Here is a 15,711-nt window from a genome sequence, read left to right as displayed (position 1 = left end):
TAAAAACGGCCGTTTTTTAAACTTAAAGCCCTGAGCAGGTACCCTTAAGCTCGTCAAAAATAAAAATTAAAAAATATTTTGTTTAACAAACCTGTTCTTGGGCACCACATGAGCGACCACTCTTATCTGTACCAAAAGTTGACTGATTTTGACATAGGCTACTCCCCAACCTATAGTACTGATGAGGACATCAAGGAAATGTCGAAATATATTTATTGAAGAAGTGGTCTCCATCGTTAATTTCTAATCTGGTTTGGTTCAACCTGCCTTCACCAACTATATGAAAGATAGTGAATCAGAATTAAGATTACTTGTTAACTGTCATAAGAACTATTTACAACTATTATACAGGGAAATTGAGGAAATTTTACTTTATCAAGGGTTCCCAAGACCAATTTTGCCTGCAAAACCCATGGCTAAGTTAATTTTTAATTTCCAAAAAAAATTAGTTCTAAACAATTTTATCGTCTTTTGTGATGCAAGTGTGCAAATTTTTTCACAAAAACTTTGCAGAGCGGGTCATTATTTTACTTAACGTCCCTCTGTTGGAAGAATCAATGTATTGGTCAGTAATGTTGGTCAAAAGGCGGTAAAGATGGTTACAATCTTATAAATACGTAACATTTGAATTCGAAGTTGTCGCCTTTTTTGTATGTTAGAGGAGGTAGAGGAGGAGATTGAATCAAAACTAAAAGTTTCGGATTTATGATTTCTCTTATACTTAATCTTGCCATTAACTGATATTGGGGTTCTTTTTATAAAATAATAAAATTAAATGATGGTTTTTTGTTATTTAACGTGTTATTTAACCAATCAATAAAGCCAACTCGGAACTAGATTCGAAGGACATTCATGAAATGTTTAGAAAAACAAGAAAAAATTGTTATGGATTGTTTGAACTGAAAAAAAGGGAAATATGAAATATGAAAAATAACCATACATCTTTGACAGACAAAATATTAATATTTATTTTATTTTTGTATTAAAATTTGGTTTGAATTTATAATTTTGTTTCAAATATTAAGAAGATTTTAGCGAAATATTTAAAATTGTTATGATTTGTGAAAATCATTTTTGTTCTGTCTCTGCAGGGTTTGTAAACTTTTTCACACATAAAAAAATTTAAAATTTACAGATTAAATGAAAAAAGAACTCAGAAATTAGTGGATTTCCATTTTATACCGCGTGGTCCCCAAAATAATGTAAAAAAAGACAACGAAAATTTTGAAACTTTAGATATTTAAAAACAAAATCAATTGCAGTGAACGTACCAATACTAAATCAGTAATAAATTCGTGTAAAATTTGAATTGGATTCAGATCATGTTTCTGTTCCATTATATTTTGGATACCACTCTGTATTATATGGCAAAGTGACTCAATTGTAGACATCTCAAAAACGTTAGATTTCTCACGCGTGTATCTGAGCCGAATGCATTTTTGCACTAAGTACGCTTATCTGATCCTTTCGTTGTTGTTTTTTGCACTAATATAATGAAGTTAAAAAATAGAGAAAACCAAACTAAGAAACTTCTTAGAAAAATAAATGAAAATGAATCCTTATAACCAAGGGTTAAAACTGAATTAAAGGTGTTCTTGAGCCTTAAAACAAACATATTTAACAATTTTGCAGCCTTATTACGGAATGATAGTTGATTGTATGTTTGTTTTAGCATCTTTATTTATGTTTTATAACCAATTTTGCACCCTTGAGTAAATCCTATACATTATAACATTTATTAATTGTATAGAGTGTGACGTATAAAGCGTATAGTACAACCCTGGTTCCCTCTAGTTACAAGCAACCTCATCTTGTTCTCTTCTATTCAGATTGGTGCTTCAGCTGCGCACAGGTATACCTCCATCAGATACAGAGGGGATACGTTTATAATACAGGGTGGATACCGATCCATTATTAATTATTATACAAGGGAATATAGGGTGGATACCGATCTATTATAAATTATTATACAGGGGAATGCAGGGTGGATACCGATCCATTATAAATTATATACAGGGGAATACAGGGTGGATACCGATCTATTATTAATTATATACAGGGGAATACAGGGTGGATACCGATCTATTATTAATTATTATACAGGGGAATGCAGGGTGGATACCGATCCATTATAAATTATATACAGGGGAATACAGGGTGGATACCGATCTATTATTAATTATATACAGGGGAATACAGGGTGGATACCGATCTATTATTAATTATTATATAGAGGAATAGGGATTCTTTTTTTATTTTAAGTATTTGGTTTTCATTTTTTGGAGGACTGATTCGGATCCAATTTTATTTAGGACGGATACATTTGTTTAGGACAGATCAATCATCTGCATTAAAAATATGATTGATATTGACGACTGGCTAAAGAATTGATTTAAAATGAATTGGAGATATTTTTAAATTGTAAAATGTAGATTATTTTTCATTGCCCAAAAAATAAGGTGATTCTTTGGACCGTTGGTTTAACTTAGATGCCATGAATAATAGTATAAATCATAGATATTTTAATATTATTAAAAAACATGATTTTATCTTGAATTGGGTTCAGGGAATGTTTACAACGAAGTTACAAAACCAGAGCTGGGAACTTAAGAATGGTGGATATCAAAATCAATGCTTGATCCTCTCTTATTCTTAATCTCGAGACTAACCTAATCTTGTCTTGTATTCTGAAAAGTGTATAAAATTCAACCAATCAGAGTCGCGTATCAGAAGCTGGGAAATTTGAAATTTTAAGCGCCATTTAAAATTAATATACAGAAACGGGAGGGACTTTCTAATTTTTAAAAACCGGGTTTTGATTGTTCTGTACTGTATCCAAAAAAGAGTGGATTAAGCAGGAAATTATAAGTGTCCACAGTGAATATTCGGATTAAGAAGTCGGGAATCAAGGTATCCCATACTTAAGTTCCCAGCTCAGTACAATTTGTAAAAAATGTAAATTGAAAAAGAAATAAGAGAATTGTAGAAAGAGAACTAAATAATATGTTGGACAACAACAAGGACGACAAAAGATAAATGTTCTTGGATCGTAAGAAAAACTTAGAGTTTCAATTTAAAAAAAAATGTCGGATTTATTTTCAAACTTGAGAATTGGTATCTTTATTTACCAAAAGAAAATAGTAAATAAATGATTTATTTTAATTGTTTTTTTAGGTGATTCCTATGTGGTCTAAGTTAGTTGAGGAGCTGGAACCAATAGGATTTGTTCTAGCCACAGTGCACACTGAACATGAGAGAGAACTCGCCAGGGATTCACATATTTAATATTAATTTAATGTTTTTTGTTAAGATTTATAAACCGAGAACCAGATTTTATGAGATGTGAGGTGTAGTTGATTTACGGAGATGTAGTTGAACCACTTCTCTTGTTCACCGGTTTAAGTTGAATTGAAGTGGTTTAGCTAAGTCTATGTAGTTAATTACCATTTAATCTGGTCATCGGATAAAATCTGTACCAAGCAGCGTATTCAATGGAGGGGCTATGGGGGCTCAGCCCCCCCTGGACCACTAAAACCTATGGATTTCAGTGGGTTTTCATGTCCAAACGGGTGCTAAGCCCCCCGCCCCCCCCGACAAATTCCTGAGTACGCCCCTACTTGTATCTATTCTAAAAAAGTTAGTTTATCAAGTTTATTTTAGCAATAAAAATAACATCTGGGACCGTTTTAACTAGCTGTACCTCTTACACCGTTTGTTTCTTGTTTCTCTTATTTTACTTGTTGCCTAGAGCGTTTTAAGGGTCTGTAAGTGCAGTTTTGAGTGACCCTCAATGGAAAGATGGCAAAGTATCATCACATCGTAACCTTTTAAAGCTTTTTCTGATCCAGTTTGAATGAGATATCAATGTTTTTATTTCTTTAAACTGTTCATTTTCATTTGCGAGTTCTCTGCGAAAGTGATTTGAGCATTTCTTGTTTAAAAGAAGCAATGGAGAACTTACAGTTAATAAACACTTTTCAAGCTGGAGAAACGACGAAATCTTCCACATTTTTGATAAGATTGAGATTTCAAGGCTACCGTTGTAAATCGGACATTGCCATCTGTGCGTAGAGACTCATTTGAAATTACGCTTACAGTCCCGTTAAGGGAATCTTATTCTGGGGATTTAGGATGATATCGTGATTCTTTATTTCATAGAAATTAAGTTTATGGCCTAATATTAGTTTTTCCGGAACTTTTCAAACTTCTTGGTGGATCCCATTATTTTCTTCTTAGTATTTTTCATCTTCTTATTTCCGGTTTATTTAAGATTTAAAAGTACAACGATGCAGCTTTACCCACAATTGATGAGATTTCAGAGACAACTATATAAAGTTTTACATTCAGGGTTCCTTGCAGGTCAAAACTGGCTTATTTGAAGAAAAAAAGTTTCAAATCGTCATATTTTAAGAGCTTTGGGTCGTCTTTATAGTCTCATCCTTTGTGGGAAAACCTGTATATTTCAACATTGACAAATATGTTTTATCTACAGAAAGATCGGAGTTAGAGAGCTTCCCCACCTTGTTCTTCTCACTGATGGAAAGGTATTATTAAAGACTTCTCAGAAAGAGTATTGTTGTGAATCGGAAACTCTACTAAATCACGTCATAAATCTTAAATCTAGCAACATTTATGGATTATCAAACCAATTATTATTTTTATAGATTTATTTCGTACACAAAGGTAAAATGGTACAGTATGATGAGACAAAAACAAGAATAATGTATAATATATAAATATAGTTTCTAGTCGGAACATAAAAGGTTGATCATGGTTGCGATCTCATTATCATCAAAGTTGTTTAGAACAAAATTATCTTCTTTAACTTTTAGTAATTCATGAAGAATGGGTAATTTCCATTCTTGGTCTAAAGGAATATGATTGTATATCATATTTTGTTTCACGCAAAATTTGTTCATATTTCTAGATTGTACATTACAATCTTGTTTAATAGATTCAAGATTTTTTACATAAAACAGTTCTTAAATCCTGTTTACTTGAATTTACTAAAATATTTGTAAAAATATTCGATCACTTTAATATTTCAGGTGACACACTACCGAGAGAGTATCCTGTCTGTAGTAAAGGTTCTGGAGTTTATCCGGCGGAAACTTCCCTATAAACTGGTTCAGAGGATTGACGATACTAACCTCGAGGACTTCCTCAATGGTTGGTCGGATAACAGGGTTAGGGTTCTACTATTCGGCAAACTTGACGTTGTCAGACTTAGGTAAATGTCTGCGCCATAGTCTAAAATAGAAATAAAAAGAAACTGGACGAATTTAAAGATAGAATGGGATAAAGAAATATTTTTACTTAGGTCACCAAATATGTTGTTATTAGTATTATGACCGATACAGACCTATGGGGAGCTAGATATGATATTAAATTAAATTCACTTATATTCCTGTTTTTTTTTTTATTTTTAAAACTTTTCTACATTTTGTTACATTTGTAAAAAAACAAAAATGTGAAGATTGGATTGTTTTAATTTTTATATTTTAGATATTTGACCTCTGGGTTCAAATACCGTGAGAGAGCAGCTCTGGGATATGTCCAGGTGATGAGCAAGGAGGTGGATAAGACCCTGAGAAGGTTCGACATCGACGTGAGCAAGGATACCCTGCTTCTGTTCCAGGAGGATTCTAGTAAACCTGTTGCTAGCATCAGTATGACAGATCTTCCAACCAATACTATTCTAGAGGTAAACTCCTGTTCATCAAAAAGCAAGTTTTGTTTTTTCTTTTTGATACTTTTACACAATCATCAATTGTTCCCCCAAAAAACTATTTTTTCCCCAATTCGCGGAAAAAAATCGTGAAAAATATTTTGAAGAATTAAAGAATTAAGAAAGGCTTTAAACTTAGTAAAGTAAATGAGCCAATCGGCAATTTTTCCATTCTTACAATCTTTTAACCCCGCGGTGTTTCGAAGAAACAAGTTACTCGAGGATTTTATTTCTTAGTAGATTAAAACTCTAAAGGATTTCATTGGAATTGAATTTGATATTTTTGAAATATTCTAAAAGATCCGAGTCCCTTTGTTATTAAGATAATATTTTCAATCAGTATGTCATTGATTTTGAGATATTTCAAAAAAATAAATTATTTTTATTTTCATTAAAGAAAGTGAAAAGGGAAAAATGATATTTTTTTAGTTACATTAAGATTACATTAGAAAATATTTTTGCACACTAAAATATTTACTTATTTTGATTTTTCCTGTGCAATTTTTTACCTTAATTATTAAGCCTTTGATTTATTTTAAATTATAATTTGATTTTCTTTTGCACAACCATTATTAACTCTAAAATTTTGCAAAATAGATTTTCATGGGAACTACACCTGCAACTAAACGACAAACACATTATAATTATAAAAAAATATGTTTATTTCAAGTGACCCTTCATGCAATAAAGGGCAATGCCAGATTCACAACGGCACCCTCAAAACCTTTGTCTGATCAAGTAAGAATTAGATATTAATGTTTATAATTTTCAATTATTTAAAATTGTGGTTTCTTTACAAACGAAACTTGCGCATTTCTACTGCAGGAAAACGAGGAATTATCATAACCAAACAATTTTAAACATTTCCCATATTATTGATCAGATAAAGTTTTCAAGGGTACCGTTGTAAATCGGACATTGTCATTTTGCACGGAAGGTCACTTGAAATTACGCTTACAGTCCCTTTAATCATATCTTCTAATCTAGCCCATCCTAGATCCATTAAGGACGTATTTTTCTCCTCAAATACTCATTTTCCAAATTTATAAACAAAAATTTAGTTCATATGTTTAGGTTATTGAGAAACATCAATTTCTACAGCTTCCACGACTTTCTTCACAAAGGTTCGATTTAATACTTTTTTACTATATCAGAAAACCCGTTCTAGACGAACACACAACGTTTTAAAGGTGACGGTTTTAAACAGAGTATGAATTGCCCTCTTTACATGGAGGGTCACTTAAAATTTTTTCACAGTAATTATATAGTAACTAAAAATATTTACCCTGTGTTTGAATATCTATTTTAATCAAAAAAGAAAGAATTTCTGTTGCATACAACATTTGAAATTTTTTTTAGAGTTTTTGACGCCCTATGTCCGACAGAATCCAGTAAAGCTCGAAAACGCCTTTGTGTAATCTTGTTCTGTCGGGACACCCCGGACCAGGACCTTCTCCGGGACTCTATGCGGGACTTCGTCCTCACCAACTCCTTCTCCAAGGAGAGAGTGAGGTTCACCTACGTGTTTCTGGAGCGGCAGCCGGAGTTCATCAATGCAGTAGCAAAGGTGGATTTTTATAAAACCTCTTAAAGAGAATGTAGAAGTAATATCGTGTTATCTTCCATGACCTGCTGTTCTATAAAAAAAGTGTCTACAGACCCTTAAATAATAAAAAAGTAGAAAGAATAAGTTTTCAGAAACATCGAAATGTCGGCCTTCGCAAATTTGCATGAATTTGTAATAGAATATTGATGCGGAGACATTTACATTAAATTCTTGTATTTGTGAGTAGAAGAGTCGAGTGGAGGTTGGGAGGGAACCCATGCCGCCATGAGCCTCCCAGATTTGCTATGCGGCACCCTGAGCCTCCGCTATGCAGTTCACATTTTACACTAACTTGTAAAGTTTTTTACGAAAAATTAAGAAACCAAATTATGTAATGTATTCGATTTGATTTGTTAAAATATTTTTTAGTGATACCTTTTATGAAAAATTATTTATGTTTAGATAAATCTAGAAAAGCAAAATTATTGTTTTTAAGATTTATCTAAATAATAAAGAAATCCACAAAAAAGGTATTTCTTAAATTAAGTTTCAGTATAAAATTTGTACTGCGTAGCGGAGGCTTGGTTCTGCATAGCACATCTTGGAGGCTCATGGCGGCCGGGGGTTCCCTCCATATTGTGGAAATTAGATTGTTCGAACTTACAGCTGAGCCTTTATCTGCATTCTATGCAAACTAGACACATGACAATAAACATAAAGAAAATAATATTAATCTCAATCTAAACAAAAGGAAAACTGCTGGTACAACTTTGTGACCTTGTAGCTCCTCTAGTTATGATAAAACCTTAAACCTTAGGACCAAGTAAATGTAAAAAAAAAATGGTTTCAGAAATTCAAAGCTTTTAAAATTGTTATTTATATATAGTTCTGGGATGAAATAAATCAAAAAATATATTCTAAGATGGATTAAAATAAAGAACTATATTGTAGGACGGATTTGACCCTGAGGAAAAGGTTCTCCTACTGTGGAGGCGGGGTGAGGAGAACGCTAAATATGAATGGTTGGAGAACTCCTGGAGTGGATCCAACACGAGTAGAGATGAACTCAAGGAAACCCTCTCTAGGTTCCTCTCAGCTAACGAGGTTCTCAGTGGAGAAGCGGTTATTCAACATCTAGTAGATGAACATGCTTCTAGTATATTTGTCAGGTAGTAAACTGTTCATTCAATATCTAGTAGATGAACATGCTTCTAGTATATTTGTCAGGTAGTAAACTGTTCATATATTCAATATCTAGTAGATGAACATGCTTCTAGTATGTTTGTCAGGTAGTTTATATATTCTTTCTCTCAAGGGGATCGATTGTCATTGTTTATAAAATGCTAAATATATGTGACATTTATGAATTAAATTCTCTTGATGCAGATGTTTAATTTATTCTGAATAGTTTGGTCGAGTTCATCAAGATACTTCTATATAAACTAGCTAATGTACTATACAAACCGCTTTACAGATCAGATTCGTATTTTGATGTACTGTGTAGCGTTACTGGCTAACTACTGTAAACTCCGGTTTGTCAAGTAGTGTCACTAGAAAACTAGCGAAAGAAATTTAGTCTTTTTCAACAAAATTTGATTTTATAATCCTTACATCTTTACAATCTAATCATGTAAATCAAAGTTCATTGTTTAAAGTATACAGGGTCAACGACATTGGGTAGATATTGGGGTTAGAAAATGAGAGTTTGTGGTAAAGACTCAATTCCTTTGTACTTTATACCACTGTACATACAAACTGTCAAAACAGGACAGTACTCCGGATAAATCATCCAATTCTAGTGATATTATTGTTGAACTCTGCTATGACGTCCCTCGGCCTGTACATTGTTTATTGAACTCTGCTATGACGTCCCTCGTCCGGTACATTGTTAATTGAACTCTGCTATGACGTCCATTGTCCGGTACATTGTTAATTGAACTCTGCTATGACGTCCATTGTCCGGTACATTGTTAATTTTTTCCATTTTTAGGATTGCAAACAAGATGATCGAGTTGAGTGAGATCTTGAGGGACAATATTACCAAGGACGAACTCATCCCCGCCGCGAGCCTGGTCGTCACCGTCGGCGTGATCGTCGCCGGCGGGTACGTGATGTCCTATCTTGTCAGGATTGAGGAGGAAAATGTACAGAAACAACTGGGAGCCAAGGGACTAAAGGTATGATGAGACTGTAGATGAAATTTCAAGTGAACCTTTTATATATCGGCATGCCAGATTCATAACGGTACCTTTAAACTTGTCTGATCAAGGAAGATAAAGATATCACCGTTTTTCTGTTTCAAAAATTGTGGAATTTTGTCAATTTCATTCTGAGTCTGTGTGGCATAATTACCCAAGCCTCTTTTAATGAGAACTCACTATTTAAAATTGTCAATTTTTAGATTGAAAACCATTGATTTCTTTAGCAGCTAGTTACTCAGACGAAGGTTTTTTAAGGCACCTACTCTAGGTTGACCCTGAGAAAATTAATCCTACTCTTAATAGACCCTGAGTAAACTAATCCTTCTCGAAGTTTACACGGATTAAACTACTCCTACTCTAAATTGACTCTGAGTAAACTAATCCTTTTTTAGGTGGACCCGGAGTAAACTAATCCTACTCTAGGTAGACTCTGAATAAACTAATCCGTTATACTGACTTGGAATAAACTAATCCTACTCTAGGCTGACCCTTAGTAAACTAATCCTACTCTAGGTAGACCCTGAGTAAACTTATCGTACTCTAGGTAGACCCTGAGTAAACTAATACTACTCTAGGTAGACTCTGAATGAACTAATCCGTTATACTGACCTGGAATAAACTAATCCTACTCTAGGTAGACCCTGAGTAAACTATTCCTACTCTAGGCTGACCCTGAGTAAACTAATCCTACTCTAGGTAGACTCTGAATAAACTAATCCGTTATACTGACCTGGAATAAACTAATCCTACTCTAGACTGACCCTGGATTAACTAATCCTACTCTAGGTAGACCCTGAATAAACTAATCCTACTCTAGGTAGACCCTGAATAAACAAATCCTACTCTAGGTAGACCCTAAAGTAAACTAATCCTACTCTAGGTAGACCCTGAATAAACTAATCCTACTCTAGGCTGACCCTTAGTAAACTAATCTTACTCTAGGTAGACCCTAAAGTAAACTAATCCTACTCTAGGTAGACCCTGAATAAACTAATCCTACTCTAGGTAGACGCTGAATAAACCAATCCGTTATACTAAACTGGAGTAAACTAATCCTACTCTAGGTAGACCCTGAAGTAAACTAATCCTACTCTAGGTAGACCCTGATTAAACTAATCCGTTATACTCATGACCTGAAGTAAACTAATCCTACTCTAGGTTGACCGGAAGGGTAAGGTTGTCCCTGAGCTGAAGATTCATGAGCTCCGAGCAGAAACTTACAACGGGATGATTCGTCTTCTAAAACCCGGTTGTAGAACCGTAGTTCTCATCGTGGATAGGTAATAATACTTTAATACTTTGCTGGTGAGGCCCACCATAGTTTCAGTAGAAGTAAATATTTTCATTTACTGATAGCGCCGATTGAAGGATTCATAATGAGATAGATAGAACGATAGATGTTACCGCCATACTTTTTCTATTGGTTCAGAATAGACAACAAACACATGACTGAACCCTGATTGGATCAGGGGCTAATGGACTCGGCATTCAGGAATGGGGGGCTAGCATGTTGTTCTGTTAATGTAGGAATAGAGTAGAAAATGTTGCAGCGGTGTGCGCAGAATTTTCTTCAAATGCACTTTTTTTACTTCCTCGAAATTTTAGATGTTTTGATTTTCTTCTGTGGGAAATAAATCAAAATCTGTAATTGTTAAATTAGAAAAGGAAGTAATTACATGTTGTAATTGTTAAATTAGAAAAGGAAGTAATTACAAGTTGTAATTGTTAAATTAGAAAAGGAAGTAATTACATGTTGTTTTTGTTGTAATTGTTTAATTAGAAATGGAAGTAATTACATGTTGTTTTTGCTTTTGAAATTAATCAAAACCAGGATCAATGGGACTGACAGAAATAATTAAGAAATCCTATGTTTTTTTAAAGAAAGAAACATGATTAAAGAAATTTAAAATTATGACTTTACACAAACATTTGTTTTGTGTGATTGTTTGTATCCAACTCCAAAACTTTAATTCTGTCGAACCAAATTGGCAAATTATAGTTTGAATTTATGTCTCATAGCTCAAGTTCTTTTGTTGTTTGCAACCTAAACTTAACATGAAGTGTGCAAAACGTTATTGGATTCAGGAGTGATTATGATCCAATAAATGTTGATGCGGATCAGGATCCTGGATCCTTACTGGAAAAAATGTATCTGGATTAAAATCCGGTTCCGGTTACGGATCCAGGTCAAGAACATTTCTTTAAAAAAGTGAAGGGTATTAAAATAAACATTCAAGTGAAGGGAATTAAAATGCTTGATCAATAGTAGATAGGGTTGAAAATCAAGAAGTTTTAATCCATAAAATATTTTACCCAGGGAGTCGAAGGAGAAGCTGGTGGCCAAGTTCTACAAACACGCCTGGCCCTTCAGGAGGAATAAAACCTTGATGTTCGGGTTCATGTATATAGAGAAGGGTTTATCCTGGTATAAGAAGATACTGAACCTGACCCTACCAGAGCCCAGGGATATCAAGATCAATCCTAAAAACTGTATTGGTGAGTTAGGAATCTTTTTGACGTCAAGAAAAGAAGAATGTCGGGATTTTTACTTAAAGGGACTGTAAGCGTAATTTCAAGTGAGTCTCCGTGCTAAGATTTCAATGTCCGATTTACAGTGGTACTCATGAAACCTTAATCTGATCAAAAATGTGGAAGATACTGTCGTTTTTCTGACTTGAAATATGGTTCATTGTAATATGATTTCTCCATTGCGTGTTATAAGCAACAAATGCACAAGTCATTTTCTCAGAGAAACCGCAAATGAAAATAAACAGTTTTAAGAAATAAAAGCATGGATATTTAATTCATACTTTATCAGACAAAGCTTTTGAGGGTACCCTTGTGAATCGGGCATTACCATCGTTTCACATGGAGGAACACTTCAAATTACGCTTACAGCCCTTTTAACAAAAGAAGAATGTCTGGACTGCTGATTCTGATTTTATGCCTGGATTTTTATAAAGCAATTGATAACACAAGTTGTTTGCAATTTATATTTAGATTTATATAATTAACTAGGCTTTTAGGACGCTTCGCGCCCATCTTCTTTTTCAACTTTTAATTGTGGCTTTATCTGGGAGGAGTACTGAGCATCTTCTCTTTGTACAGTATGAACAAAAAAAATTTAAAATATTTTTTCGTGCATTTTCAAAATTTTACAAAATTAAATAATTTATCATTGCCGTGGTTCTACCGAGTTCACTAATCTAAGAACATTGCCGTGGTTCTACCGAGTTCACTAATCCAAGAACATTGCCGTGGTTCTACCGAGTTCACTAATCTAAATTTAGGGCAAATCTGTCAAGAGGTTTATGAACTATAATTATTAGTCCGACAAAATTATTAATAATAATGATAATTTTAGAATAAATTGCTTATTTTACAGTGAAATAAGTGCAATTTTATGTGTTCTTTATTTTCTGTTTTAATACTTTTTCAAAATCTAACAAAATTTCGTTTTTCTTGGTATATTTGACACTTGTGACGTCGTGTATAATTGATCCATTTCTCTGTTGCCACCTATTGTACTTGATAATTTATTTGATAACTACTAAATATATGATATATAAACTCATATATCAATATCATCCATATTTAAAAAGGATAATTATTCTAACAAACACAAGTTATAAAATTTGCTTTTTAGGAACTGTTCTGAGTTTAAATGGACATCGACGATATTTCTGCATGTATCATGCTAAGCACCCCGAGGCCGCCAGAAGGCCAGGGTACTATACGTCCTCAGGAGCATTCATGGGCTTCGAGAGCGAGAATGACAGTTCTGATAACGAGGATATCGAAAGGGTGAGCATATATTTTTGTATTTTTCGTCAACCCTCAGCTCAGGTCGGAAATAATGTTCACGAAAGATTCAAATTAAAGATTTTCATCAACTGAGGATCAAAAATTAAATTAATGCAACTGATATGATTAAAAATATTTTCTTTTTCATCAAGTTTTAAGTTCATTTTGCATTTCTAACAGAATTTGTATAAAAAAAGTCATGTTAAATTTATTTCTGTATATGATTAAATTGATTCTCAACAAATGCTCAAGAATAAGATTAAGGAATAAGATGAAATAAAACGGTTAAACCAAGAAAATGTAAATTTCCTTAAACCAAGATAATCAAGAATAAGATTAAGGAATAAGATGATATAAAACGGTTAAACCAAGAAAATGTAAATTTCCTTAAACCAAGATAATCAAGAATAAGATTAAGGAATAAGATGATATAAAACGGTTAAACCAAGAAAATGTAAATTTCCTCAAACCAAGATAATCAAGAATAAGATTAAGGAATAAGATGAAATAAAACGGTTAAACCAAGAAAATGTAAATTTCCTTAAACCAAGATCATGAAAATAATAATAAGACATCTAGACAAAAAGAACTTTGCCTTTATGAAAACTGTATTTATGGAGAATTTGTTTATCATGAGATTCATTACAAATCTAAAGGTGGAAATCATATTTTCCAAGGAGAGGGAAAATTGAGAGAGAAGAAATATCTTTCAACTTAGTTATTTTTTTATATTTATTTTAGATAAATGGAAAAACTTTATTTTAGGGAAAATTGATAAATTATATTTTCCCCATCAGATCCATTACCATCTCATGAGTGTGAATCAAATTGACGGGATGAAAGTGGAAGGGAGTCGGAAGGGAGTTGGGAGGGGGTAGGGAGTCGGAAGGTCCTCCTTCAACAGATGAGGAAAAAAATATCATTAACAGTAAAAATAAAAAAGCCTTCAGTTGAAGTCCAATATTTAACAATTAATAAAAATCATGATATTTTTTTGACAACATTATTATAAATTGCGGTAATTATTATGTCTACAACTTTTTCCAATCTACAAAATAAGAAAACCGTTATTTTTTATATACAACAGCAGCGTACGATTCAACAATTTTCCACAGTGTTATTTTTTCAGTGAAAACTTATTTGAAAGTCTTTTACGGCATTGACTGCTCTTTTTAGGGTACCATGTAACTCACAAACACATTTTTCAAAGTTGAAGAATGAATAGGAAGCACGCAAGATTATCATTCTTTTTCGATACTTTTTCCAAAAAAATGTATTTAAATTTTACATTTTCGTCTAAAAAAAATGTATGTCCTAACATATTTGGCTAAAGTGATTTGTGCTGAAGAAGAATTTTAAATAAGTAAAAAAATAATTTTTTATCGATAATTAGTTGATTATAAAATGTTTTGAAGAAAAAAAATAAAAATTTTAAGTTTTAGATTGAAACCTCAATTAAAGTTTTCTATGGAACCCGCCTGCTAGGAACACGGTTGACAGAATTGGGATAATTGGAATTTTGACTTCATTAAAATTTTACATTCGACATTTAGATTTCAAATTAAAATGATAATCCTTCGTCCAAAACCGATTTATTTTAATTTAATCCTAATCCGCCCTCCCCTGGATTCAGGTCTCCCAGTTTTTACCCGAATCAGTAAACTATTGTAAAAAAAGTAGATTGTATCTATTTTGTTGGTATTACTTCTCATGATATGAAAATAAGATTTACTTGATTTATTTTTTTTATTCTTGTCTCATATCTTCCATTCCTTCTCTTTTGTTGAATTTTCAATTTAAGTTCTGTATTTATTTTATTTTCTGTTTCATCCTTAAACTATTTTCTTTCTTAATTTCCTTGGTCGCAACTCCGGTCTTCTCATTTCATACTTTTTTACTGCAATTTGTTTTTGTTTATTATTTTCCGTCAGAGGTGAGAACATCTGTTTTGTGAAACTCAGGTTGAAATATTGATCTCCATCCTGCTAGATTTACAGATCAAGTTCCTATTCGATATCCCGTGGAGTTCATGCCATAACTTTTATTGAAGAATTCGGCATTTATATTCCAATTTAAAGTGTCTACATTAGATATTGAGCTCAAGCGTTCAAGATTTTTTTTGCATAACATAAAACAATGAAGATGATGTTAATGGTAATACTGAAGTGTTCATGAATATTATGATAATGATAAGGATAATGTTAGAAATTAAAGTGATAATGATAATTATGATAATAATGATAAAAATGATAAGGAAAATGTTAGTAATGAATTTAATTATAAAAGGATAATGCTAGTAATGAAAGTGATAATGATAATTATGATAATAATGATAAGGATAATGTTAGTAATGAATTTAATTATAAAAGGATAATGCTAGTAATGAAAGTGATAATTATAATTATGATAAGGATAATGTTAGTAGTGAATAA

General features: G+C 32.6%; 1 protein-coding gene across 3 annotated transcripts in view; it reads left to right on the top strand.

The window, feature by feature from the left end:
• Nucleotides 1-15,711, top strand: part of LOC111698010 (dnaJ homolog subfamily C member 16) — a 29,111-nt gene that overhangs the window by 11,561 nt on the left and 1,839 nt on the right. For all 3 annotated transcript variants that reach the window (XM_023468221.1, XM_023468222.1, XM_023468220.1), the window contains 12 exons: nt 1,751-1,852; nt 3,175-3,269; nt 4,493-4,544; nt 5,049-5,230; nt 5,506-5,704; nt 6,803-6,852; nt 7,088-7,295; nt 8,226-8,443; nt 9,265-9,451; nt 10,634-10,755; nt 11,793-11,971; nt 13,122-13,279. In XM_023468221.1, coding sequence (XP_023323989.1) covers nt 1,751-1,852; nt 3,175-3,269; nt 4,493-4,544; nt 5,049-5,230; nt 5,506-5,704; nt 6,803-6,852; nt 7,088-7,295; nt 8,226-8,443; nt 9,265-9,451; nt 10,634-10,755; nt 11,793-11,971; nt 13,122-13,279 — 1,752 coding nt within the window. The remainder of the gene's footprint in view (nt 1-1,750; nt 1,853-3,174; nt 3,270-4,492; nt 4,545-5,048; nt 5,231-5,505; nt 5,705-6,802; nt 6,853-7,087; nt 7,296-8,225; nt 8,444-9,264; nt 9,452-10,633; nt 10,756-11,792; nt 11,972-13,121; nt 13,280-15,711) is intronic.

Source organism: Eurytemora carolleeae, unplaced genomic scaffold (genome assembly GCF_000591075.1).
Source record: "Eurytemora carolleeae unplaced genomic scaffold, Eaff_2.0 scaffold153, whole genome shotgun sequence".
Taxonomy (NCBI): Eukaryota; Metazoa; Arthropoda; class Copepoda; order Calanoida; family Temoridae; genus Eurytemora; species Eurytemora carolleeae.
This window is presented reverse-complemented; position numbering and strand designations above follow the sequence as displayed.